Raw genomic sequence first — 26,539 nt, 5'->3', positions numbered from 1 at the left:
CCCACGGTGCGCATGCATCAACTAGGAAAGAGCCGCGATGCACGTGGGAATGAACAGACGCCCACTCCTGACGTGCTGGAGCCTCGTGCAGCCCGTGACCCTAAACCACTTCCCACCTCATGCAGCCCGCGACCCCAAAACCACCTTGCTTCAAGGTCACGTCCAATTCAAGCCACTCTCCAGGGTCACCGCGATGGGGCTCCCTGAAGCCTGTGGCTGTGCCTGCTCACAGCCAGGACGCCACAAGCCCAGCTCGCTTGCCCCTCTCCTCCCACTCGCCAAATATTTGTTGGACTCTGTAATCAGTTTGTGGTTTTGGCCTCACATCATAAAATCAGCCCCAATGTATTTATTTGTTTAGCAAACACGTAAGTTTCAAAAACATTTAAAATTGAATTCTTTTAGACAGGGAACATATCTTGCAGAAATATAATTGAAGGCCTGGCGTGGTGGCTCACGCCTGTAATTCCAGCACTTTGGGAGGCCTAGGCGGGCGGATAACTTGAGGTCAGCAGTTCGAGACCACCCTGGCCAACAGGGCAAAACCCCGTCTCTATTACAAAAATTAGCTGGGTGTGGTGGCGCATGCCTGTAATCCCACCTACTAGAGAGGCTGAGGCAAGAGAATCGCTTGAACCCGGGAGGCAGAGATTGCAGTGAGCCAAGATCATGCTACTGCACACTCCAGCCTGGGTGACACAAGGAGACCGAGACTCTTGTCTCAAAAAAAAAAAAAAACCAAAACAAAAAACCCCAAAACAAAAAAGCTCCAGTCTCAAAATGTTTGGGGAGACCTATTTGAGTAATAAAACTCCAGTCTCTCATTTAGCTGGATTGATGTGAATTAAACCCTTTATTGCAATTATCCTGTCTTGATAAGTCGACTCTATCTGGGGAGCAGGGAAAATAATGAACCCATTAGGTGGTTACAATAGGTGGACCAGGGTAATCGCGCTTAGCTCAGGCCAACCATTCCCTTCTCAGAGGCTTTCCTAAACCTATCTTTGTTTGTTTGTTTGTTTATTGAGACGGAGTCTTGCTCTGTCACCCAGGCTGGAGTGCAGTGGCTCGAACTCAGCTCATGCAACCTCCGCCTCCTAGGTTCAAACATTTCTCCTGCCTCAGCCTCCTGAGTAGCTGGGATTACAGGCACTTGCCACCACGCCTGGCTAATTTTTGTATTTTTAGTAGAGACAGGGTTTCACCATGTTGGCCAGGCTGGTCTTGAACTCCTGACCTCAGGTGATCCACCTGCCTTGGCTTCCCAAAATACTGGGATTACAGGTGTGAGCCACTGCACCCAGCCCCAAACCTGTCAATTTAAAACAGCCCCCACTACAACATCATCCCGTTCTGTTTTTCTTTAGGTAACTCATACCATGTGAAAGTGCTGTTTTATATATGTGTATATTGTTAATATGCATTCCTGTACTTGAGGATTTTATTTATTTTTTTGAGATGTACTTTCACTCTGTCGCCCAGGCTGGAGTGCAGTGGTGCGATCTCCGCTCACTGCAACCTCTGCCTCCCAGGTTCAACCAATTCTCCTGCCTCAGACTCCCAAGTAGCTGGGACTACAGGTGCACACCACCACGCCTGGCTAATTTTGGTATTTTTAGTAGAGACAGGGTTTCACCATTTTCGAGGCCAGGCTGGTCTCGAACTCCTGACCACAGATAATCTACGCACTTCAGTCTCCCAAATTGCTAGGATTACAGGCGTGAGCCACTGTCCCTGGCCCTTGGGGACCTTTTAATTCCAACCATCAGTAACTCAAAAAGAACAACCACAACCACAAAAGTAAACAATATAGAAGGTTAGAGGGAGGTAGAGTGGTTGGGAAACGTCTAAAAGACAGTTATATCTGAGCATGGACTTGGAGGAATGGAGCATCTGAGGTAACACGGTCTCACAGAGAGAGCACCTAAGACAAGGGAATGAAAGCGGGAGGGTCCTGTCGTGTCTGGGGAAGTGCAACAAGGTTAGTATGGCTGCAGCTGAAGATGAACTGAATCAGAGAGAGAGATGGACGTGAATTGTATAGTGTCCTGGAGGCCACAGTAAAGGAGGTCATATTTTTATTATTATTATTATTATTATTTTTTTTTTTTTTGAGACGGAGTCTTTCTCTGTCCCCCAGGCTGGAGTGCAGTGGCGCGATCTCAGCTCACTGCAAGCTCCGCCTCCCAGGTTCACGCCATTCTCCTGCCTCAGCCTCCCTAGTAGCTGGGACTACAGGTGCCCGCCAACATGCCCAGCTAATTTTTTGTATTTTTAGTAGAGATGGGGTTTCACCGTGTTAGCCAGGATGGTCTCGATCTCCTGACCTCGTGATCCGCCCGCCTCAGCCTCCCAAAGTGCTGGGATTACAGGCTTGAGCCACCGCGCCCGGCCTTTTATTTTTATTTTTGAGACAGAGTCTCACTCTGTCACCCAGGCTGGAGTGCAGTGGCACAATCATGGCCCACTACAGCCTTGAACTCCCAGGCTTAAGCAATTCTTCCACCTAAGCCCACCAAGTAGCTGGGACCACAGGTGCATGCCACCACATCCAGCCAATTTTTAAAAATGTATTCTTTGTAAAGATGGGGTCTCACTATATTGCCCAGGCTGGTCTTGAACTCCTGGGCTCAAGCAGTCCTGCCTCAGCCTCCCAAAGTGCTGGGATTACAGGCGCGAGCCACTGCGCCCGGCCCAAGGATGTTGTAATAGGCTCCCTGTGTATTCCAGAATATACCTGGGATTGTATTTAATCAGGCAGGGTGTGACACTCACATACAGAAGTGACTGTTATGGAGGAAGTTTATAGTAAGAGATCCCTAGAAACAGGAGGCAGAGCACACCACGTGGGTGGAAGCACCAGAGCAGGTTAGAAAGCAGCAGCAGAGGAGAAAGCAAGGCCCAGAGCCTGCGTTGTGTTTTCCACCGGAAAGGCAAGGCAGGGCAGGGGCAGCATAAACAGAATAGGATTTGCTACTGTGAATAATGTTGGCAGGTTTTAGGACACAGGCACTGTCCACAGCTATCTGATATCTGACCCTAGAGTGAATTAGGGCCAACTTCAGGAAGACAACCTCTTGGGGTATCTTGCCTGGTAAGATTTTTATGTCGAAAACCATAGGTAGGTCCTGCTGCACGTTTGACCAGATAATTTATGCTAACAATATGATTCATGGTGGATGCTGGCTTTTGCATGCTGAGGCCCTGGGCCATGCTATATGTTTGTTTTCTGCAAGGGTTGTAGACTGGATATTTGTGGTTATTCATGTGGGTTCTGCATTCCTACCTGAATGACCCTTAATGAAAACTCTAGACATCAAGGCTTGGGTGAGCTTCCCTGGCTGGCAGTACTGTGAATGTGTTGCACACAACTTTGCTGGGAGAATTCAGTGTGTCCTTGTGCAACTGCACTGGGAGGGAACACCTGTTAAGTTTGTGCCCGGGCTGGACGCGGTGGCTTGCACCTGTAATCCCAGCACTTTGGGAGGCCAAGGCGGGTGGATCACTTGAAGTCAGGAGTTCCAGACCGGCCTGGCCAACATGGTGAAACCCCATCTCTACTAAAAACACAAAAATCAGCCAGTGTGGTGGCACGTGCCTGTAATCCCAGCTACTCAGGAGGCTGAGGCAGAGGATCACCCGAACCCGGGAGACAGAGGTTGCAGTGAGCCAAGATTGTGCCATTGCACTCCAGCCTGGGAGACACAGCAAGACTCCATCTCAAAAAAAAAAAAAAAAAAAAAAAAAAAAGAAAAAGAAAAAAGAAAAAAAATTGTGCCTGGTTTCTCACAGATTTCCTCCTATGTGCCTTTTACCTTTGGTGATCTTGGTCTCTATCCTTTTGCAGTAATAAACTGTAACCATGAGTACAACAGCTTTTCTGGGTTTTGTGTGACTTTCTTTTCTGAATTTTGTTTGACTTTCAGGCAAATCATCGAGCCTGAGGAGGTACTGGGGAGAGAATGTCACATCACGTACAATGTCAAAAATGATTAAGGCTCATTCACCTAACAAATATCTGAATACACACTATTGACTAGAAACTATGCATATGGAACATTAGGAGAAAATCTAGATCAAGGTCTGTGCTTTTTTGAAGCTGGAAATTGAGTTCAGGAGACAGTCATTATTCAATAACCAAACAAATAGATAATCATGAAAGAATGGGTATGAGCTAGCTGGGTGCTCTAGTGGGCTTCTGTGAAGGTGTGCTCTCTGAGACGAAATGAAGGATACACATTTGCTAACTGGGCAAAGCAGGTGGTGGAAGCTCCATCTCAAGTGGGAAAAGGAAAGGGAAGCATGGAGTGAAACGAGAGCAGTAAGCCTGTATGAGATGAGGGCTGGGGAAGTAAGTTTTAGTGTGTGTTCAGTAAAGTAGGTAGCTGAACCCAAGCGTGCAGATGAGGCCTGGGGAGAGACCAGTAAGAGAAAAAAGAGGCCTGGGACAAAGCCTTAGAAATGTCAACACTGGTCAGGCGCGGTGGCTCATGCCTGTAAGCCCAGCCCTTTGGGAGGCCAAGGCAGGCGGATCATCTGAGGTCAGGAGTTAAAGACCAGCCTGGCCCACATGGTGAAACCCTGTCTCTACAAAAACACAAAAATTAGTCGGGCATAATAGCAGGTGCTTGTATGCCAGCTACTCGGGGGCAGAAGCGGGAGAATCACTTGAACCTGGGAGGCGGAGGATGCAGTGAGCCGAGATCATGCCATTGCACTTCAGCCCGGAGACAGAGCAAGACTCTGTCTCAAAAAGAAAAAAAAAAAAAAAGGAAAGAAATTTCAACACCGAATGGCTGGACACACGTGGATGCACCAACATGAAAGGGGAAAAGGAGTGAGGGGGTGCAGGGGAGAAAACCAGAAGCATCACCTTACAGAATCCAAGAGTATATCTGGAGAAAGGAGTGGACAACAACAGTTTCAAGTCCTGTCCGTAGCCCAGAAAAGCCAAGGACTTAGGATTCGTAAACAGGGAGCCACTGCTGACCTTCACCAGAGTGGTAAAAAGCGTGGTGCTGTAGCCGGGGAGTTTACGAGAAGAGGGGAGGTGCGGGACGTGGAGAGAAATAACACAAGGAAGAGGTAATGGGAGCATGACACGAGCCCCAAGAGGCTCCTCCATGAGAGGAAGAGAGTGAGGAAAAGACAAAGAACTCAAAGCTGGAGAAGCCCATACAGACATAGGGACATATGGAAGATCAGACTGGTGATGTCTGATACTCAAGAAGTGTGAGGATAATTCAGAAAGGGTTTGAAAATGACAAAAGAACATGCAGATGAAGACCAGGCACGGTGGCTCATGCCTGTAACCCCAGCACTTTGGGAGCCCAGGAGTTTGAAACCAGCCTGGGCAACACAGGGAGACCCCCACCTCTACAAAACATTTAAAAATTAGCTGGGCATAGTGATGTGCACCTGTAGTCTCAGATACTTGGGAGGCTGAGCCTGCAGTGAGCCATGATCAGAAGACCCTATGTTTTTTTTGCTTTTTTTTTTTTGAGATGGAGTTTCGCTCTTGTTGCCCAGGCTGGAGTGCAATGGCGCAATCTTGGTTCACCACAGCCTCTACCTCCCGGGTTCAAGCATTTCTCCTGCCTCAGCCTCCCGAGTAGCTGGGACTACGGGCATGCACCACCACACTCGGCTAATTTTTTGTATTTTTAATAGAGACGGGGTTTCTCCATGTTGGCCAGGCTGGTCTCGAACTCCCAATCTCAAGTGATCCACCCGCCTCGACCTCCCAAAGTGCTGGGATTACAGGTGTGAGCCACTGCACCCGCCCTAAGACCCTATGTCAAACACATACACACATAGACACACACACAGACACACACACACACACACACACACACACACACAGCAAAAGAACATGCAGATGGAAAATAGGCTTGTAGGTGGCTGAAATGACATGTATGCCAGAAGTCAAGAAACTGAGATGAAAAAAGATTACTATCACTGCTGAAGCCTAATTTCAAAGATCAAGAGACACACTTTGAACGTACGTGAGTTCTTATCCCTGAGATCCAGGACATGGAATGGAACTAGGAAGAACAAGAGTACAGAGATGTTCAAAGCCCACACAGCTACAAATGGCTAAAGGCTTAAGAAAGGAGGGAGGATGCCCGTGAAAGGGAGGATAATCAAGAGAACACCATGTGATCAGGCCGGGAGATGGCATTCTTCCTTCAAACGTGGAAACATTGACAAGTGGCCCGGGGAGAATGATATCTGAAGGCGTTGTGTATTTGGGGCCCTCAATTAGTTGTGCTTGAGCTTTCTTGAGTGTCGGGCTATGAGAAGGGCATCAGGAGCTACCTTCCTAAAAACCCCAACCCCTCAGATCGTTGAGATGTTGCTAACACAATGGTCCCTCAAACGCCTGGGTCCTACCAATGCATTCGGAGAGCCCCTCTTTGGCATTGACCCCCTCCTCCATCCATGGCTGTCCACTGAGTTCCAACCTAAGTATCACATTTGGCTTGGTGCACTGACACAGTTCTTTGGAAATGACATGGAAATGGCTGATGTGCTTTGCTAAATTCTTGAAATTCATGAGTGCTTTCAGGTAGGTTTTTTAAAATGTAGATTTTATTATTTAGCGTTGATGATGCCAACAGATCAGGAGACTGCCACTGATGAGTGTGTAACTCACAGTTCCCACGAAGAGGGGGCACATTAAGCCACACAGGGCTAACTAAACAGGGACGACTCACGGTTGGTTAGGAGACGGGAGGAAGGGGAAAGTGTGGGTAAAGCCTGTTTTATCATTTCTTCATTTTACTTTTAAAGAGCCAGGGTCTTGCTCTGTTGTCCAGGCTGAGGTGCAGTGGCTCAGTTACAGCTTACTGCAGCCTCAAAGTCCCAGGCTCAAGTAATACTCCTATCTCAGCCTCCCAAGTAGCTGCAACTAGAGGTGTGCACTATTGTGCCCCGTGAATTTTCTTTTTGGAGAGATGGGGTCTGGCTATGTTGCTCAAGCTGGTCTCAAACTCCTGGCCTCAAGTGAGCCTCCTGCCTTGGGCGCCCAGTGTTGGATTCTGACAGGTGTGAGCTACCACACCCGGGCTGTATTGCCATTTTCGAGTGAAGAAATGGGCAAGGCAGAATAAACAAGTTATGAATTTGCTAGTTTGAATTTCAGGGAGCTCCAGAGTATACAGACTGCTTTTAGCTAGTAACTAGCACTGGGGTACTAGTTCCCAGCTAAAAGTAACTGAGTAAGAAAGGGGATAGTAGCTCCACATGTGAGAACTCGCCAAAGACAGTTGAGGGGTAGGGCTGTGGAATGGCTGGTTTGCATGTGACAGGCAAGCTGGCGGAGGAGAGTTTTGCTACCTCTAAGAGGAGCAGTGTCTCCAGGATCAGCAAGGTCTCATTTGTCAAAACATCAGAATAAAGGCCGGGCGCGGTGGCTCACGCTTGTAATCCCAGCACTTTGGGAGGCCGAGGCGGGCGGATCACGAGGTCAGGAGATCGAGATCACGGTGAAACCCCGTCTCTACTAAAAATACAAAAAAATTAGCCGGGCGTGGTGGCGGGTGCCTGTAGTCCCAGCTACTCGGAGAGGCTGAGGCAGGAGAATGGCGTGAACCCGGGAGGCGGAGCTTGCAGTGAGCCGAGATTGCGCCACTGCACTCCAGCCTGGGCGACAGAGCGAGACTCCGTCTCAAAAAACAAACAAACAAACAAACAAACAAACAAAAAACATCAGAATAAAAACACATGCTGAGCCAGGCAAGGTAGCTCATGCCCAGCACTTTGGGAGGCTGAGGCAGGAGGACCACTTGAGCTCAGGAGTTCAAAACCAGACTGGGTTTCGAACATAGAGACCTCATCCTAGATTAAAAAAAAAAAAATCAGCTGGGCATGGTGGCAAGCACCTGTAACCCCAGCTACTCAGGAGGTTGAGGCGGGAGGATCACCTGAGCCCGAGAGATTGAGGCTGCAGTGAGCTATGAATGTGCCACTGCACTCCAGCCTGGGTGACAGAATTTCATTAAAGTCACCTGGCCAGTCTACACAAGGCCCATGGCTCGTAACACTTCCCGAAGAGGGTGTTTCTCCTCCGCTAGCTTGCCTGTCACATGCAAACCAGCCATTCCACAGCCCTACCCCTCAACTGTCTTTGGCAAGTTCTCACATGTGGAGCTACTATCCCCCTTCTTACTCAGTTATTTTTAGCTGGGAACTAGTACCCCAGTGCTAGTTACTAGCTAAAAGCAGTCTATATACTCTGGAGCTCCCTGAAATTATTCAAACTAGCCAATTCATAACTTGTTTATTCTGCCTCGCCCATTTCTTCGCTCCAAAGTGGCAATACAGCCTGGGTGTGGTGGCTCACACCTGTAATCCAACACTGGGCGCCCAAGGCAGTGTTTCTTCTCCTTGGAGCAGTTCAGTTGAGACCACACAATTTTAAGATGTGTAACATGCCTGTGGCAAAGATTAAAAATCTTTAACCCTCAAAACCCAAGCATACAACTGAGCATTCCAGAGGCACTCCAGCTTCCCACAATCGAGACAGAAAAGGCCATGCTGCAGCATGATAAAAAGGGTGCTGTGCAATTCCCACAAGCCAGATTCCCATGGGTCTCCAGCATCCCGTCTCTGTAGGGGACCTCTGGGCTGGAGTCAGCTGTTCAACTCCTCCAAAGTAAAACTCAGACACCCATGATTCCAATAACATACTCTTTAATCGCAAGTTATCTGCATTTAATAATGCAGAAATTATAAACCCATATTACTTAAATCTCTCCCCCACTGAAGCCATGAACTAGTTTCAAAAGCAGCAACAAAAGGATGACAAATTGTTTACATATATACTATAGAAATACACATTGATCTGGCAATAACATCTTTACAAAGGTGAACAAAGGGAGTACCTGCAAGTCGCACCACTTGTAGCCATATATATATATTCATACACGTGTATATGTGTGTGTGTGTGTATATATATATAGCTTGAAGTGGTCCATATATACACACACATATACACATATATATATAGAGAGAGAGAGAGAGAGCACAAGCAGACTAGGTCCTTTCTTGACACTCTGTACCTTTTCATCACTAAATTAAATCTCTAGGCTAGGTTGTTCATAGGTTCCACTGTAACTTAGGATTTTCTTTTTCCTCTTAACAAAATTGAGAAAAGGAATTTTTTTTTTTTTTTTTTTTTTTTGAGACAGAGTCTCACTCTGTCACCCAGGCTGGAGTGCAGTGGCATGATCTCGGCTCACTGCAACCTCTGCCTCCCAGGTTCAAGTGATTTTCCTGCCTCAGCCTCCCAAGTAGCTGGGACTACAGGCATGCACCACTACATTCGGCTAATTTTTCATTTTTGTAGAGATGGGATTTCGCCATGTTGGCTAGGCTGGTCTCAAACTCCTGACCTCAAGTGATCCACCCGCCTCGGCCTCCCAAAAGTGCTGGGATCACAGGCGTGAGCCACCTGAATTTATTACAATCATTACGTAAGCCTTCACCACAAAGTCATGACCATTATTTTTTTGCTGAAAAAAAATTATTTGCTTAATGTTACGTAAATTTGACTTACATAGCATTTTAATACCACTTAAGTCGCTGTATAAAACAGCAGGTTGGAGACTGCTATCCTTTTGAGTTTGCAAGGTTCACCCTTGCCGGAGTGTGGGACCTTAGATTTTGGGAGGTTTACTACTGCTCCACCCACGCAAAACAGGAGTAGCTCAGTGCCCTGTTTTTTGGTGCCCTTTTTTCCCCCCAGCTGAAAGGGGGATAACCTTTTCAGCTGAAAAGCTGAACCCCTGCTAACCTTCTGGAAGTCCAGAATTGTGGGATGTGCTAGAAAACAAGCCCAATAAAAACCCTGGCACTGAGTCCTAGTAAGCTTCCCAGTGGACATACAGCATGTGTTGTCTTAAGTGCCAGATGGAACTTAAATAAGGCACATCCTGTGACTTCACTGAAACAAGACTCAAAAGATTGTGCCTGGTTTTTTCTGAATTTTGGCTTTTTCCCTTTACTATTTGCTTTGTATTCTTTTGCTGTAGTAAATCATAGCTGTTGAGTATGACAGAATGCTGAGACCTGGGTCTGCTCAGCAAATCATCAAACCTGGGGGTGTTCTTGAGGATCCCAAGGCAGTCATTCATAAAAATTTCTAAAATCATGTACATTTGTCCAAAAAAGCCCAGGTAGGCCAGGTGCAGTGGCTCACGCCTGTAATCCCAGCACTTTGGGAGGCCGAGGCGGGTGGATCATGAAGTCAGGAGATGGAGATCATCCTGGCCAACATGGTGAAACCCCATCACTACTAAAAATACAAAAATTAGCTGGGTGTGGTCACAGGCACCTGTAGTCCCAGCTACTCAGGAGGCTGAGGCAGAAGAATGGCTTGAACCCGGGAGGCAGAGGCTGCTGTGAGCCGAGATCATGCCACTGCACACCAGCCTGGGTGACAGAGTGAGACTCCATCTCAAAACAAAAACAAACAAACAAAAAAGCCCAGGTAGATTATCTTTGAGGTCAAGGTATGTCATATATGGTACCACCTATATGCACAGCTTCATGGCACACATTCTGTGAGGGAAGCAAAAATTGCAATAAAGGCTGGGTGTGGTGGCTTATGCCTGTAATGCCAGCACTTCGGGAGGCCGAGGCGGGTGGATCGCCTGAGGTCAGGAGTGCCAGACCAGCCTGGCCAACATGGTGAAACCCCGTGTCTACAAAAAAATACAAAAATTAGCCAGGCATGGTGGCCCATGCCTGTAATCCCAGCTACTTGGGAGGCTGAGGCAGGAGAATTGCTTGAACCTGGGGGGATGGAGGTTGCAGTGAACTGAGATCACACCACTGCACTTCGGTCTGGGTGGCAGAGTGTGAGACTCTGTGTCTCAAACAACAACAACAAAATTCCAATAAAAATAACTTTGCTGTGTGTGGCCATTCGCCAAAACACATACATATATGGAGGGTCTACTAAAAAAAAAGGTGGAATGAACAGAATGGGGCAGTGGCTGGATGTGGGGACAAGGTAAGAGAAAAAGAGGTGGTTGCAATGTGGCTTGGGCAACAAGATTCAAGTTTGGGAAATTCACCCTGATCTTTAGGCACTTCAAACACTCCTAAAGCCAGATGCATGTCTTACCACGTCCCTACTCCTCTTTCCCGCTCCCCTTTCCTCAAACCCAGACACTGTATCTTCCACATAGTTACAACAGATACTGCACCCATTAAAGAGTGGCTTTGGTTTACCTTCCTCAAGTTGAAGAAACAGCCAAGATGTATTGTCAAATAAGAGTAACAGATTACAGCACTGTTGAATCAACTTTAGTAAAAATGGTGACCAGAAAACAAACTCCCCCACATGAGAAGCAATAAAGTGGTTAAAGACATGAATTCTGAAGCCAGTCTATGTGGCCTCCCATTCCTAAATCCAAACATCGTAACTGTGTAACCTTGGGCAAATTCTTAACCTGAGCCTATCTATATTCTGCTCTGCAAAATGGAGGAAACAACATGACCTACCACACAGAGATGCTGTAAATGTTGAAAGAGCTGATGCACGTAAAACATTCACAACAATGTCTCATACCTAGCCATACGACGCTCGCCTGCTCTCATTATAATTATGGGTGCATCCCCACGGCCAGGGCCATTGCCACATAGACACGCATACAGGCTCAGTGTTTACAAATGCAGAGAAAGTGCAGAAGATGCCCAGTGGGCCACAGACGTGAGAAACATCCAGTCTGGAGACAGATTTGGGAAATTCTGTAGATCATTGAAAGTAAATGTCTTCAGCGGGAACCATCTCATTCACAGAGCTCATGACAAGTGAAAAAGCAACGACCAATGATGGATTCTGGGAAACAAACATGTTTAAGAGTTGGAAGGAAGACAGAGACCCTTTGGAGGAGAAAGACAGCAACTTTCAAGAGCCAGGAAAGTTGTTTTGGGTCAGAGCGGTGGTCAGCAGTACAAAGTTCTAACAAGGAAGTAAGAGGACAAATGATGGAAGCCCTCCTGTAGCTGTCCGTGGAGTGAGGGAAATGAGAAGGGGTGAGGACAGGTAGTGTGCAGAACAACTACACAGACCATGTCTGCGGAAGACAGAAGAAATGGGCAGAGACTGATGGGCAAGCGGGGTGGAACCCATTTGGGGATGAGGATAGAGACTTGAATATAGATACAGATTATGGGGGAAAAATCTGGTTATCAGAGACAAGTTAAAGACCAGGCGAGGAAGTATAATAGAGAGCCTAAAAAAGATTGGGCAGGAGGTAGGAAAATGTGTCCAATAACAAAAGGCAAGAGTGATCCTGGAAGAGAGGTGACTCCTTCCTGAGGATACAACAAGGCATAGAGAGCTAGGGAATTTTTTTTGAGATGGAGTCTCGCTCTGTCGCCCAGGCTGGAGTGCAGTGGCACGATCTCGGCTCACTGTAGAGCGCTAGGGAATTTTACAAACGTTCCATGGAGAACATGACTGAAAAATCTGCAGATCACTCTCAGTTGTAAGATCTGTTCATAGAAATATTGGTGTAGCACAACTCAGAAGACTGCGGGCTTTCTATTCCCCCAGATAGTTTAACATTTCTATTCGAATGTCAAGCCAAACCACCAGAGAACCATGACTTTGGAATATAGTTGTCTATTCTCTGAGAGTCTTTCTTTGGCGTTAAAAAATAAGCAAAGAAACAGGTGTACAAAAGAACCCAATGGAAATTAAACAACTGGAAAATACAAAACCAAAATGAAAACTCACTGCACAAACTCAACAGATTAGGTAGGACAAAGAAAACAATCAATGAGGACCATGGAAGGTCAACAGAAATTAATCAGTATTAACAAGACAGAAAACAGACTGGAAAAAAAGATGAGATCCTGAAGGACCCATGGGAGTGTAAAAAAAGATCTGCCACTCAGGTTATTGAAGTCCCTAAAAAAGACAAGACTGGGGGTGAAAAAATATTTGAGGAAATAATAGTTGAAAGTTCCCCAAATTTTGCAAAAGGCATAATCCTACAGATCAAAAAGCTGGGCAAGCACCAGGGAGCACCAAATAGGATACACTCAAAAACTTCCATGCCACGCACATCATAGTCAAACTTCTGAACACTAGAGACAACAAAAAACACTTTGAATGAAGCTTGACAGAACTGATGCACTGTAAAATAGCGAATGATTATTTGAATGGTAGTAGGTTTCTTATATTAAACCATAATGTACAGAACAGAGAGACACATTTCTCAAGTCTAAAATAAAACAACTGCCAACTCTGAATCTTATATTCCACAAAAATATTCTTTGGGAACGAAGGAAACATAAAGACATCTTTAGAGGAAGGAAAACAAAGAACATTTGTTACCCTAGAAGAAAGGCTACAGTAAGTTCAGTGTATAACTGAAAAGACATGTTAATAGAAGAAGGTTTGGAATTTCAAGAAGGAAGAATGAACAATGGAATGGGTAAAGAGGTCAAGAGACAGGCCAAGGTGGGTGGATCACAAGGTCAGGAGTTCGAGACCAGCCTGAGCAACATGGTGAAACCCCGTCTCTACTAAAAATACAAAATTAGCTGGGCGTGTCGGTGCACACCTGTAATCCCAGCTACTCAGGAGGCTGAGGCAGGAGAATCGCTTGAACTCAGGAGGCGGAGGTTGCAGTGAGCCAAGATCGTGCCACTGCACTCCAGCCTAGGTGACAGAGTGAGACTCTTGTCTCTTAAAAAAAAAAAAAAAAGGTCAAGAGACAGTGTTTCTCGTGACGTTTTGTAAAATATGTGTGAGAGATAAAGTAAAAATTACATCTTGTGGCTGGGCACAGTGGCTCACACCTGTAATCCCAGCACTTTGCGGGGCTGAGGCGGGTGGATTATGAGGTCAAGAGTTCAAGACCAACCTGGCCAAGATGCCGTCTCTACTAAAAATACAAAAATTAGCCGGGCGTGGTGGCAGGCGCCTGTAATCCCAGTTACTAGGGAAGCTGAGGCAGAGAATTGCTTGAACCCGGGAGGCAGAGGTTGCAGAGAGTCGAGATCGCATCACAGCACTCCAGCCTGGGTGACAGAGCGAGACTTGGTCTCAAAAAAAAAAAAAAAAAGGAAAAGAAAAATTACATCTTGCAACATAGTGCTCAATTTTTGAAAAGGAATTACTATTACTTAAGATAGTTACATTAGTAGGTAAGCTAAAGGAACCTAATGGAAGTAAAGTGCTAAATTGCTGATAACTTATTAAACTGTCATAAGTTATATATTTACACTGTAATAGTAGAACAATCACTAAAAAATGCAGATATATACAGACGGTCCCTGACTTAGGATGGTTCGACTTACTACTTGACTTTACAATGGTGCGAATGCGACATGCATTCAGTAGAAACCACACTTGAATTTTTATTTAAAATTCTTTGCAGTAACTTTATTATAAAGTAGGCCTTGTGTCAGATGATTTTGCCCAACTGCAGGCTAATGTAAATTTCCTAAGCATTTTGAAGGCAAGATCAGCTATGATGTTCAGTAGGGTAGATGTATTAAATGCATATTTGACGTAATATTTTCAACTTGCAATGGGTTTATTGTGACATAACCCCACCATAAGTCAAGGAGCATCTATACTAAAAAATGCTACATATGTATCAAATAAAATTATTTAAAAAAAAAAAAGCTGAAGTAACCTATAGGAAGACTAGTAAACAACCCCAAATAACAAAGAGAGGGACAATAAAAAATGAACACAAAAATCATTTAAGGGCACACTTAAGCCCTAAAATATCAATAATTATTTTAATGTAAATGATTTCAATATACCAATTAAGAGAAATATGCAGAATGAATAAAAAAGCATGGCCTGAGTATATGCTGTTCAAAGAAACTGACTTCATAAGTAATGATACAGGTAAGCTTTAAAATAAAATGAAGAAATATTAACCATGCAAACATTTATCGAAATACGCAGGAGTCACTATGAGAATATCAGGTAGAGTATTGACAAGACTATTAAAAGGCAAAAAAATGACATCATATAATGATAGAAGAGTCAATTCACCACAAAGACTTGGCAAACCTACATGTATATGTACCAAACAATACAGCTTTTAACTTTGTGAAACAAAAAGTGATAGAACTTGAAAGAGCAACATAAGTCCACAATTATGTTCAGGACTTTTTGTTGTTGTTGTTGAGACATAGAGTCTCGCTCTGTTGCCCAGGCTGGAGTGCAGTGGCGACATCTCAGCTCACTGCAACCTCTGCCTCCCAGGTTCAAGAGATCCTCCTGCCTCAGCCCCCCAGCAGCTGGGGTTACAGGCACACGCCACCATGCCTGGCTAATTTTTGTATTTGTAGACGGGGTTTCGCCATGTTGGCCAGGCTGGTCTCGAACTCCTGGTCTCAGGTGATCCGCCTGCCTTGGTGGTCTCAAAGTGCTAGGATTACAGGCGTGAGCCACTGCACCCGGCCTATGTTCAGGACTTCAACACCCCTCTCAGCAACTGACAGAAATGCTGGACAGAAAATCAGCAAGGACATAGCTGACTTGAATAACAATGAGCAGGATCAGAGAGACATTTATAGAAACTCCACCCAGTAACAGCAGAACACTCATTCTTTTCAAGCAGCTATACGGAACAAGATAGACCCTATCCTGGGTCATAAAAAAATGTTAACACATTTAAACAGTCAGATCAAACATGGAACAAATTAGAAATCAGTAACAAATATGCCAAACACCAGAAAATTAAACATTCATGGCTAAGAGAGAATGTCTCAAAAAATAAAAACAACTATTAGAATTAAAATGTAATGAAAACATTAAAACTTGTGGGATCAAACTAATAGTGATATGAGGTAAATTTATACAATGTAATGCTTACATTAAAAAAGCAAAAAAATCTCAAATCAATAATCTAAAAACCCACCTTGAAAAGTTACAAAGAGCCAAACACAACCAAAGCAAGTGGAAGAATAGAGATCAGAGCAGAAATCAAAGAAATCGAGAATAGAGACAAATCATTAATATAAAGTGCTAGTTCTCTGAAGTGAGAGATGAAGCAAAAATTACATCTTTTAGCATGATGTGCAATAAAACTGATAAATGTCTAAGAAGACTCAGTCATAAAACGAGTATGCACATTTTAAATATTAAAAATAAAATGATGTAAGTGCAGATCCTGCTATCAAAAGAATAAGGGAGTGCTACAAATACAGATGAAATATTCCTTCAACAGGACAGACTACCAAAATTTATTACACAAGAAATAGATACTTTGAATAGTTCTACCTATCCAATAAAATAAATATGTAATTTAAAAGCCTCCAGAAGAAAAATCTCTGGCCCGATGGTTGACTAGAGGTCATCAAACATGACAAGAACAAATAACACCAATTCTACACAGTCTTCCAAAAATTAGAAGAGAACTCCTTCCAATTCATGTTGAAAGGTCAAGATCACCTAGACATCAAAACCACACGTAAGACATTTAGAACATAAGAAACAAAAGAAAAAAGAACTACACATTATTAGCCAATAAATTAGAGGAATATTTCTTCAACAAAATACAAACAAAGGGAATGATGTCAAATGATATATAAAAACAATTATACTTTACAAACAAGTGTGGTTTATTCTAAGGATGCAAGGCTGGCTCAATATTCAAAACTCGATCAAAGCAATACATTCTATCAATAGGATGTAGAAGGAAAATAGCATGATGACATCAACTGGTGGAGAAAAAGCACTGGACAAAATTCCACTCATTCATAGCAACACAGAATCTCAGAAAACTGGGAACAGAGGAAATTTTTTACGCTTATGGAGAACATATGTTTTATAAAACTTACGTTATACTTCATGATGAAAAACTGAACATGCTGTGCACTGTGGCTCACGCCTGTAATCCCAGCACTTTGGGAGACCCAGGCAAGCAGACTGCTTGAGCCCAGGAGTTCAAAACCAGCCTGGGCACCATGGTGAAACCCTGTCTCTACCAAAAAATACAAAAATTAGCTGGGACTGGTGGTGCATGCTTGCAGTACCAGCTACTTGGGGGTGGTGAGGGCTGAGGTGGGGGGATCACTTGAGCCCAGGAACTTAAGGCTATGGTGAGACAAGATCACGCCACTGCACTCCAGCCTGGGTGACAGAGCCAGACCCTGTCTCAAACAAAAAACAAAAAAACAAAAAACTGAACATTTTCCCCCTACTATCAGGAACCAGGTAAGGATGGCCTTTCTCACTATTCCTATTCAATGCTATAATGAAAGTCCCAGCTTGTGCAATGCAGTAAGACAAACAAAAAGGGGAAATAAAAGGTGTATTACAGATAAGATGAAAGACAAAAAATGGTCTGTATTTGCAGATGACATTTCTATATAGAAAATTCCAAGGATTCTGTCAGAAGAAATAGTTAAAAATAATAAGTTAACTCAATAAGGTTGCAGTGTAGCAAAACAATGTCCAAAAAAATTATATTTCTGTATACTACCAAAAATTGTGTGCAATTCAAAGTTCAAACATCAATGCCATTTACAATCACTCAAATTACACACACACACAAACAAAAAAGCACCCTAGGATGCAAATTCTAACAAAAATGCATAGGGATCTATATGCTGAAAATTTTTAACATTAATGAAATACTTTAAGGAATGCTTGACTATTATAAATTAAGAGACCTACTCCTGCACTCATGAACTACAAGACCCAACATAGTAAAGATACCAATTCTTAACACATTAATCCATAGACTTAACTCAATTTCTGTAAAAATCTGAACAAGACTGTTTTGTAAATAAGTACAAACTAATCCTAAAAATTATATGGAATGTCAAAGGAACTAGAAATGCTGTTGATTTTAAACAAGAGCAAATAACTTTACTCAGTTTAAAAATTTACCACTGACATTTTGAGCTAAGTAATTTAACAAATAAAAATTTACCATATGGCTACAGTGATGAAGTAAACCAAAAGATGGGCATCAAGACAAAAGCCTGAATGTTAACACGTGTATCCTTACTGACTTAAACGTGAGTGTTTCATGGCTCAAGCCCCTTAAGTTGTCATAAAGTTATGCTTCTCAAGATTAAGTACTATTGTGGAACACAGAAGATGTGCGATTAAAGTTTGCATACTTTTCCTAAACTAACTGTTCTGACACTGGATAGCAATAAATGAACATACAAGCACAAAAAGGGTCAAGGTCCTTTACCTTGAAACATTTCCCTTCCCCCAAATACACTAAGAAATCCATGACAAAGCGCCATAGGCTTGGCAGAGAAGCCTGAAAAGATCTGTGCTTGCATTTCATTTTTTCTATGTCTCCTCCTCCTTTTAAAAATAATTCCTGAGATAACATTGCACTGTAAACTAAGGAGACAGATGCAGCTGAAGGTTCTCCTATGTGCACAATAACCACTGGGTCTCTCTCCAGGATAAATTATCAGATGGAGAATAAGGCTCTAGACTGAATGAATTTCTAATATGACTGTTCAGATGACAAGTAATATTCAGCAACAGAAGGTTTTCTCACAGTGAAGACACTTGTGGGGTTTCTCTTTGGTATGGTTGATCAGATGCAGAGGAAGATGTTTCCTCTGGCAAAATACTTGCCTCAGTGGTTACATTCAAAATGTCCTTCCCTAAAAGAAGTTCTCGAAGGGTAACTGAGGTTTGTCCACTTGTAAAAGGTCTTCCCACATCTGTTACACTGATGGGATTTTTCCCAGTATGCATCCTTTGATGCTGAGTGAGGGATGAGCTGCGACTGAAGGCCTTTCCACATTCACTACATTTATAGGGCTTCTCTCCAGTGTGGATAATGGCATGTCGAATGAGGTTTGTGCTCCAGCAAAACGATTTCCCACACTCAACACATTCATAGGGCTTCTCTCCACTATGAATCCGCTTGTGCCTCGTGAGGCCTGACATGCGGGTGAAGGCCTTTCCACACTCCACACACTCATAGGGCTTCTCTCCAGTGTGGATGCTGAAGTGGCGAATGAGGTCCTTCCGATTGCTAAAGGCTTTCCCACACTCTTTGCACTCGAAAGGCTTTTCTCCAGTGTGGGCCCTTTTATGCAAGATGAAAGTAGAGCAGTGGGTGAAGGCCTTTCCACATTCACTGCACACGAAGGGCTTCTCCCCAGTGTGAATCCGCTGGTGCCTCTTGAGGTAGGATCGGTGGTTGAAAGCCTTCCCACACTCGAGGCACTCAAAGGGCTTCTCCCCAGTGTGGATGACATAGTGGTGAATCAGGGCTGCACTCTCCAAGAAGACCTTCCCACATTCACTGCACTCATAGGGCTTCTCCCCGGTATGAGTTTGCTGGTGCCACATGAGGTATGACCTGTGTTTGAAGACCTTGCCACACTCCAAGCACTCATAGGGATTCTCACCGCTGTGGACAACATAGTGCCGGAGAAAACCTGGCCTATGTCGAAAGACTTGCCCACATTCTGTGCACACAAAGGATTTTTCTCCAGTGTGTCTCCTGTTATGCAAGACAAAATTGGAGCGGTGGGTGAAGGCCTTTCCACATTCATTGCACTTGTAAGGCTTCTCTCCACTGTGAATCCGCTGGTGCTGGGTAAGGTATGACTTGCGGTTGAAGGCCTTTCCACACTCCATGCACTCATAGGGCCTCTCCCCAGTGTGGATCATGTGATGTTGCAGGAGATGTGTGCTCTTAATAAAGGTTTTCCCACATTCTGTGCATTCATAGGGCTTAACTCCAGAGTGAATTTTCTCATGTCCAGCAAGGAGGTGTTTCTTGTTAAATACTTTTCCACATTCATTGCATTTAAAGATATTTTCCTCTTCCTGAATCATGAGATCTTTACCTGACTCACATGAGTTATGGCTATGGACTGTATCTCCTGGGGAGACTTGCTCCTGTCCAATCCTTGAACACACACCATCAGCTGTCCCTAAACCACCACATTCAGGGCTCGTTTTCCCAGGAGGCTTCTCCTGGGAATCCATTCCTGGTCTGAAGTGTCCTTCCTGCATTTCTGATAGCGCATCCTGATCCTCGGCTTGCCCCAACTGTGAGTCCACTGGGTTTCCTTGTGTCACTTGTCCCTGAAGTGAGATTCCCTCTGACAAGGCTGACTCACAAGTGGTAGGTTCTGTGGTCTTAGGTTTTCCTTTGTCGCCTGAAAGAAATCCGGCACACAAAAGGGCCTGTTAGTAAAGGACAACATGGAAAAAAGAATATTACCATTTCTGTGAAAAACCATAGATAAAAATATTGCCTGTGTTTGCTATTTTCTGTATCTCAAATTCTTGGGTTTGCAATTTCTTTCTAACCTGGTCCTTGGACTCGGGATATTCTGAAAGGGAGACCTAGGGGCAGAGGCTGGGTCAGGAGACAATGCGTCTGTTCGTGGAGCCACCTTCACAATTACAGATTGGACCTGGGTCGACAGCGTAACGATGACACCGTGCGTGGTAAGCTTCCTCTACGCAACAAAGCAAGGACATGCTGTGTTGCTACAAGAACACGAGGAAGGAGCACCTAACGAGCCCACATGGAAGACAGGAAGTGAGTAACAAAAATTAATCCCCAAAGAGAAGTACGCTTTTCGTGTGAAGTCATGGAAAGTAACCTGTAAACACAGTATTTCCAAAATGTTTTTACTCATGGTGGGACCCAATGGCCCTATCTGACAGTTTATGCAAACAGGGAACTCATTATGGAGCCCTCCACAGTTTATCCTGAAGAGATGACTCAGGTTAAGGTCTGGCCACACCAGAAAGCTAAATCACGTGATTAGAAGGTTAGGGCTTAAGTCATAATTTAAACACTGAATCTCTGGAAAGGATGGCACGCTGGAGACCAAGCCACACAGGTGATGAGACAATCAACTGTGGTTATGTAATGAAGCTTCAATATAATTCTGGACAATGAAGAGCTGGTGAGTTTCCTGGGTTGGCAACATTCTAAGCTCATATTGCCATATGCCAGACTGGGGCACAGTGAGTTCCTGAAAACACTGAGGCTTTGTGTTGGGAACCTTTCCAACCCAACATTCTGTGTCACTTCTAATTTGTTCCCTTTGTCTGTAATAAACATGACTGTAACTAAAATAGGTTTTAGAGAATTCTGTGAGTCTAAAGCTAATTAGTGAACCTGACAATGGCTTTGGGACCCAAACTTGTAGTCCGCGTCAGAAGAGTTGGACAGACCTGGTAGTCTTAGAGGACTGTGTCCTTAACCTTGAGCTTGGCTAATCCTGCGTAGGAAGAAATCAGTTTTCCAGTAAGAGGTGCTCAATGAAGTGAGTCCTATACTTGTGAAGAAGAGTTGCCATAAAGAGAAAGCGGGAAGGACACTGGACACTGTAGTCTTAAGAGACAGAAAGTACAAAGAAACTGCAGGATGGTGTTGATGACAATCCAGGGACAGAGGGGAGGCTGATTCCCATGATTCCGAGCTGGGTGACAGTGAAGGTCATATGACTGATGTTACTATCAATTGAAGGCTCATAAGGAAAGAGGTAAGAGGACCTGGCTTGACACAATGAGTCTTGTATGCCCGAGGAACAGCCTGGTGAAAAGATTAGCACCATACACATGACCAATGGCCAGGCTGCTGAGTATGCTGCTCGTCTTTTCACCTCAGCCCCCCAAAGCCTGTAATCCCAGTGCTTTGGGAGGCCGAGGTGAGCAGATTACTTGAGCCCAGAAGTTCAAGACCACTCTGAGAAACACGGCAAGCTCCCATCTCTACAAAAAATTTTTTAAAAACAAAACTAAAAACACATTAGCCAGGCATGGTGGTGCAAGCCTGTGTAGTCCCAACTACTCGGGAGGCTGAGGTGGGAGGATTGCTTCAGCCCCAAAATTCAAGACTGCAGCAAACTATGACTGTGCCACTGCACTCCAGCTTGGGCAACAGAGCAAGACCTGGTCTCTTAAAAACAAACAAAAAACCCCAAATACACATGATCAAGATGAATAAAATTATAAAATCTTATTTGAAGACAATAAAGACAATCTATACCAATGAAGAATTTAATAATATGAACTGACAATTCGACCCAAATTATATAAATTCAATATAATTCCCTGTAAAATACCAACTATACTTAACTATGGAACTTGACGGTCTGTTAAATTAAGTAAACGAAGCTAGAAAAATTGGGTAGCCACATGGAGAACGAAAATAACTGCATTGCTATCACACTATATATTCCGAATCAACCTCACTGAAAAAATGTCAAATGCCAAGTTTTAAAACTTTTAGAATAAAATATATTTTTCATATTGAGGTAAACCAACATTTTTTATACAAGACAAAAAATCATTAATTATATAAGAAAAGTCATAAGCTAGACTACAGTAAATTAAGACCTTTTGGTGAAAGATACTTTACAGAGAGTAAGAGAACAAAATTAAAAACTAGAAAGTATTTTTCAGGCCAGGCGCAGTGGCTCACACCTGTAATCCCAGCACTTCGGGAGGCCGAGGCGGGCAGATCACGAGGTCAGAAGATCAAGAACATCCTGGCTAACACGGTGAAACCCCGTCTCTACTAAAAATACAAAAAATTAGCCAGGCGTGGTGGCGGGCGCCTGTAGTCCCAGCTACTCGGGAGGCTGAGGCAGGAGAATGGCGTGAACCTGGGAGGTGGAGCTTGCAGTGAGCCGAGATCACGCCACTGCACTCCAGCCTGGGCAACAAAGCAAGACTCTGTCTCAAAAAAAAAAAAAAAAAAAGAAAGTATTTTTCAGCATATATAAGTGATAAAAGGTAAGGATAAGAATGTACAAAGAACCCCTACCAAGCAGAGAAAGGAAAACAGGTTAATGGAAATAGGCATTTATCATAAAATAAAAAATGATTTCTATTTTCACAGAAGAAAATATAAATCAACCAAAAATCATGGTAAGTTGCTAAAACATTACAGCAGTGAAAGAAAGGGAAATCAAGAGCACATGAGACTATTCTGTGTCCATTTGATGAGCAAACATTGAGAAGCCTTATAATGGAAAGGATATGGGTCAACGGAACCTCTTACTTTTCTGGTTAAGTGCAAATTGGCATAAGCTCTTTAGAAAACAAAGGGAATGATCTTGGAAACTTGAGCATTTGCATAGCCTACAAACCAATAATTTCACTCCAAGAATTATCAAAAAATGCACCTCCACAAGTGGAAAATGAAATACATACAAGAATGTCCACAGTATCACTGTTTTTGTGAATGAAACATAAATTATTATAATTTTTTTTTTTGCCTCTGGTTCATGGTCTCTCATGAATTATTTTTATTTATTTATTTTTTTGACACAGGAGCTCACTGTCACCCAGGCTGGAGTGCAGTGGTGTGAATAAGATCATTTCAGCCTCGACTTCCTGGGCTCAAGAGATCCTCCCCACCTCAGCCTCCTGAATAGCTGGGACCACAGGCATGAGCCACCATGCCCAGCTAATTTTTTTAATTTTGCAGAGACGGGGTCTCGCCATGTTTCCCAGGCTGATCTCAAACTCCTGAGCTCAAGTAATCCTCCCACTTCAGCCTCCCAAAGTGCTGGGATTATAGGCGTGAGCCACCGTGCCAGCCACATCTAGACAATTAAATGCCCACATAGTAAATGAATGTATCAATGAATATATAAATATATCATGAGCCACAAGCACTTGTTTTATTTTCTTCAATTGTAAGAAACTTGAGGCCGGGCATAGTGGCTCACGCCTGTAATCCCTGCACTTTGGGAGGCCGAGGCAGATGGACTGCTTGACGCCAGGGGTTTGAGACCAGCCTGGGCAACACAGTGAAACTCTGTCTCTACTAAAAATATGGCCAGGCACAGTGGCTCACGCCTGTAATCCCAGCACTTTGGGAGGCCGAGGCGGGTGGATCACCTGAGGTCAGGAGTTCGAGACCAGCCTGGCCAACATGGTGAAACCCCATTTCTATTAAAAATACAAAAAGAGCCGGGCGTGGTGGCATGCACCTATAATCCCAGCTATTCGGGAGGCTGAGGCAGGAGAATCGCTTGAACCTGGGAGGCAGAGGTTGCAGTAAGCCAAGATCGCGCCACTGTACTCCCGCCTGGGCAACAACAGCAAAACTCCATCTCAAAAAACAAAACAAAACAAAACAAAACAAAACAAAACAAGCGAGCAAACAAAAAACCCCACAAAAATTAGCCGGGTGTAATGGCAACGCACCTGTAATCCCAGCTACTTAGGAGGCTGAGGCAGAGACTGCAGTGAGCCAAAACAGCACCACTGCACTCCAGCCTGGGCTACACAGTGAGACTCTATCTAAAAAAAAAAAAAGAAAAAAGGAGAAACAAGCATATTTTTATGTTGAGTAGAGAATCACAAAACAAGCAGAATATAAATGAAGAAAGGATGTCCATGAAAGGAAGCATGTTCTAGACCCTGGTATAGGAATTGGCCATGACTGGGGCAAGACCTCTTCCAGTAAGGAAAAGAGAAGTTGAGATGAACACGTAAGGGCTGCTGATCAAGCAATACAAGACAGTAGACTTTCTTTTCAACCTGAAAGCCTGCTAACACATCAGCACTCACATGCTGAGACATCTGTGCCTGGAGATGAAAACTGTCTGGTTGGCTGGATGCAGGGACTCATGGAGGTGGAGGGGTTGACTTGTCTGAGGTTGGATCCAGTCCCCTAATCTGCCTGGATGGCAGAGCCATTCACAGAAACTTGGGAGGTGGCAGGAGCGAGCAAAATCATGAGTTCCTTGTTAGGCACGTTGAGTTTTGTGCTTTTGGGATTTTCAAGTGGAGATGTGGCACTGAAGAGGGGACGATCTGGAACAGACTCTGAAGGGCTGAATAGGGACTGCACAGACACTCAGGGTTGGATGAGCAGCTCAAGGAACCCATGCGGGCAGAGGCCAAGGCTCTGCAGTGGCACCAATCCACACACCTGACAGATGGCCTCAGTGCCCTCAGCAGCCTGAGCATGGGACAGAGAAGGTCAAATGTCACCCTGAGGTTTTTGGAAAACAGGAGATATAGGAAGACATGGGCAAAGTACTGCTTCTTACTGTCTGATTGACACTCAGGGAATGGGTGGAAGGAGAAGGTGGGAGAGGCTGATAGGCAGAATATAACTGGAAAGAGAAACTGGGAGAGTAAGAAAGGCCGTATTCCCCAGAGTTCAGAAGGAAATGTAACATAGCATCACTCTTTAAGGTTAATAATGACATTTTGATGAGTCACTGACTATGGTAAGAAACTACCCAGTTCTATGCATTAATGTATCACATAACATCTTCCAACTGCCCAATGACATCAAAATGATTTCTAGTAACGCTTTTCAGGAACAGACTCAATGTAGTGGACTGAGAGTAGGTGCTCACCAAACCTTCTGCTCTTCTCCTTGGACAAGCAGCTCAGCCACATTTCCCAGTCCCATGGACCCAAGCCAAATGCCTAGTTCCTGTGGGTGGAATGTGAGGGGAATTGGTATTTCTGGAAGTGGGTATAACTTCCCTCATTCCCTCAATTCTCTGCCAGCTCGAGGACGTTACGATAATCTTAGTGCAACAGGCTGACGACAGAAGGAACCCGGGTCCTGAATAACTGTGTGGTACAGAGCTCCCCACTGACCCACACAGTCCCTGGTATGAGTGAGAAAGAGTTTTCATATGTGAACCACTGAGATTTTAGAATCTGTCTGACACAGCAGCTACTGTTAACTTAGCTGAAGTTATATACAAAGACAGGAGATCCTGCAACTTCATCAGGGCCACACAGCAGGTGACTGGCAAGCCACATTTCAGGCCCACACAGTTGGAACCCCGAACACATCTTAGTTCTTAAATCTCACTCCTTCTCAGGAATGGTGACACTGTGATGGGGCTAGAAGGACAGAGAAAACACAGGTCAAAGGGCTCCATGGCTCTCAAATGGAACATTCTAGTGTGATTGAGTTATATAAGAGTTATATAGAGAGAGGCCACAATGAGAAGCTTCCCAAGAGATTCCAGGGTCAGTGGTCTCCATCCAGTCTCAAGCCAGCAGGGACTCCGACCTCCCCAGATCTTGGCTCCTACCTGGACAGGTGCCTTGGGAGAGGTCTTCCTTCCTGGTCCATGGCTCCTGCCCATGCTCTAGGTGGTAGATCAGCTCAGGTCTGGGAACAGGACACCCTGTTTATGGAGAAAGAAAGTGGACACATGGATGTGGGTGAAAAGAAATAAAGACCTTCAATCTAGACTGGGACTTCAGGATGGGGACCAGACCTTGGAATGAAGCTGCTCCTGCGCATGGGAACGAAAAGCTGGCATGTGACCTGGAAACCAAGAGCAGGCCATGTCATGCTGCCACAGAATCTCTACTCCCAATAGTAAGTCGAAAACTAGTATGTATAGGATATAAACACATCCAGGGGACGGTGCCGCACAATTTAAATGCATTATGTAACTCTAAAAGTGAATACTGATGGAATATCTTAGAGAAAAACTGATGTATTTAAATATTAAATATTGACTCTTTTCATTCCAAACAAGGTACGTGATTTCATTGATCTAAGTCTTATTTTTTTTTACATCCTAAGCAATGTTTTATAAT

General features: G+C 44.2%; 1 protein-coding gene across 3 annotated transcripts in view; it reads right to left on the bottom strand.

Annotated features, from left to right (window-relative positions):
• Window positions 1-8,677: 8,677 nt before the first annotated feature.
• The window catches only part of ZNF264 (zinc finger protein 264), a 31,353-nt gene continuing 13,491 nt past the window's right edge, over window positions 8,678-26,539 (bottom strand). The window contains exons 1-3 of one of the 3 annotated variants that reach the window (XM_058425103.1): window positions 26,023-26,100; window positions 25,327-25,406; window positions 17,978-20,139 (exon numbers count right to left, since the gene is read on the bottom strand). In XM_058425103.1, the coding sequence (XP_058281086.1) occupies window positions 18,512-20,139; window positions 25,327-25,369 (1,671 nt within the window). In that variant the 5' untranslated portion in view covers window positions 25,370-25,406; window positions 26,023-26,100 and the 3' untranslated portion in view covers window positions 17,978-18,511. Of the gene's footprint in view, window positions 20,140-25,326; window positions 25,407-26,022; window positions 26,119-26,539 lie in introns of those variants that run through there. The other 2 variants (XM_032171303.2, XM_032171302.2) reach the window with 2 other exon arrangements.

This window comes from Hylobates moloch, unplaced genomic scaffold, assembly GCF_009828535.3.
Source record: "Hylobates moloch isolate HMO894 unplaced genomic scaffold, HMol_V3 SCAFFOLD_12, whole genome shotgun sequence".
NCBI lineage: Eukaryota > Metazoa > Chordata > Mammalia > Primates > Hylobatidae > Hylobates > Hylobates moloch.
This window is presented reverse-complemented; position numbering and strand designations above follow the sequence as displayed.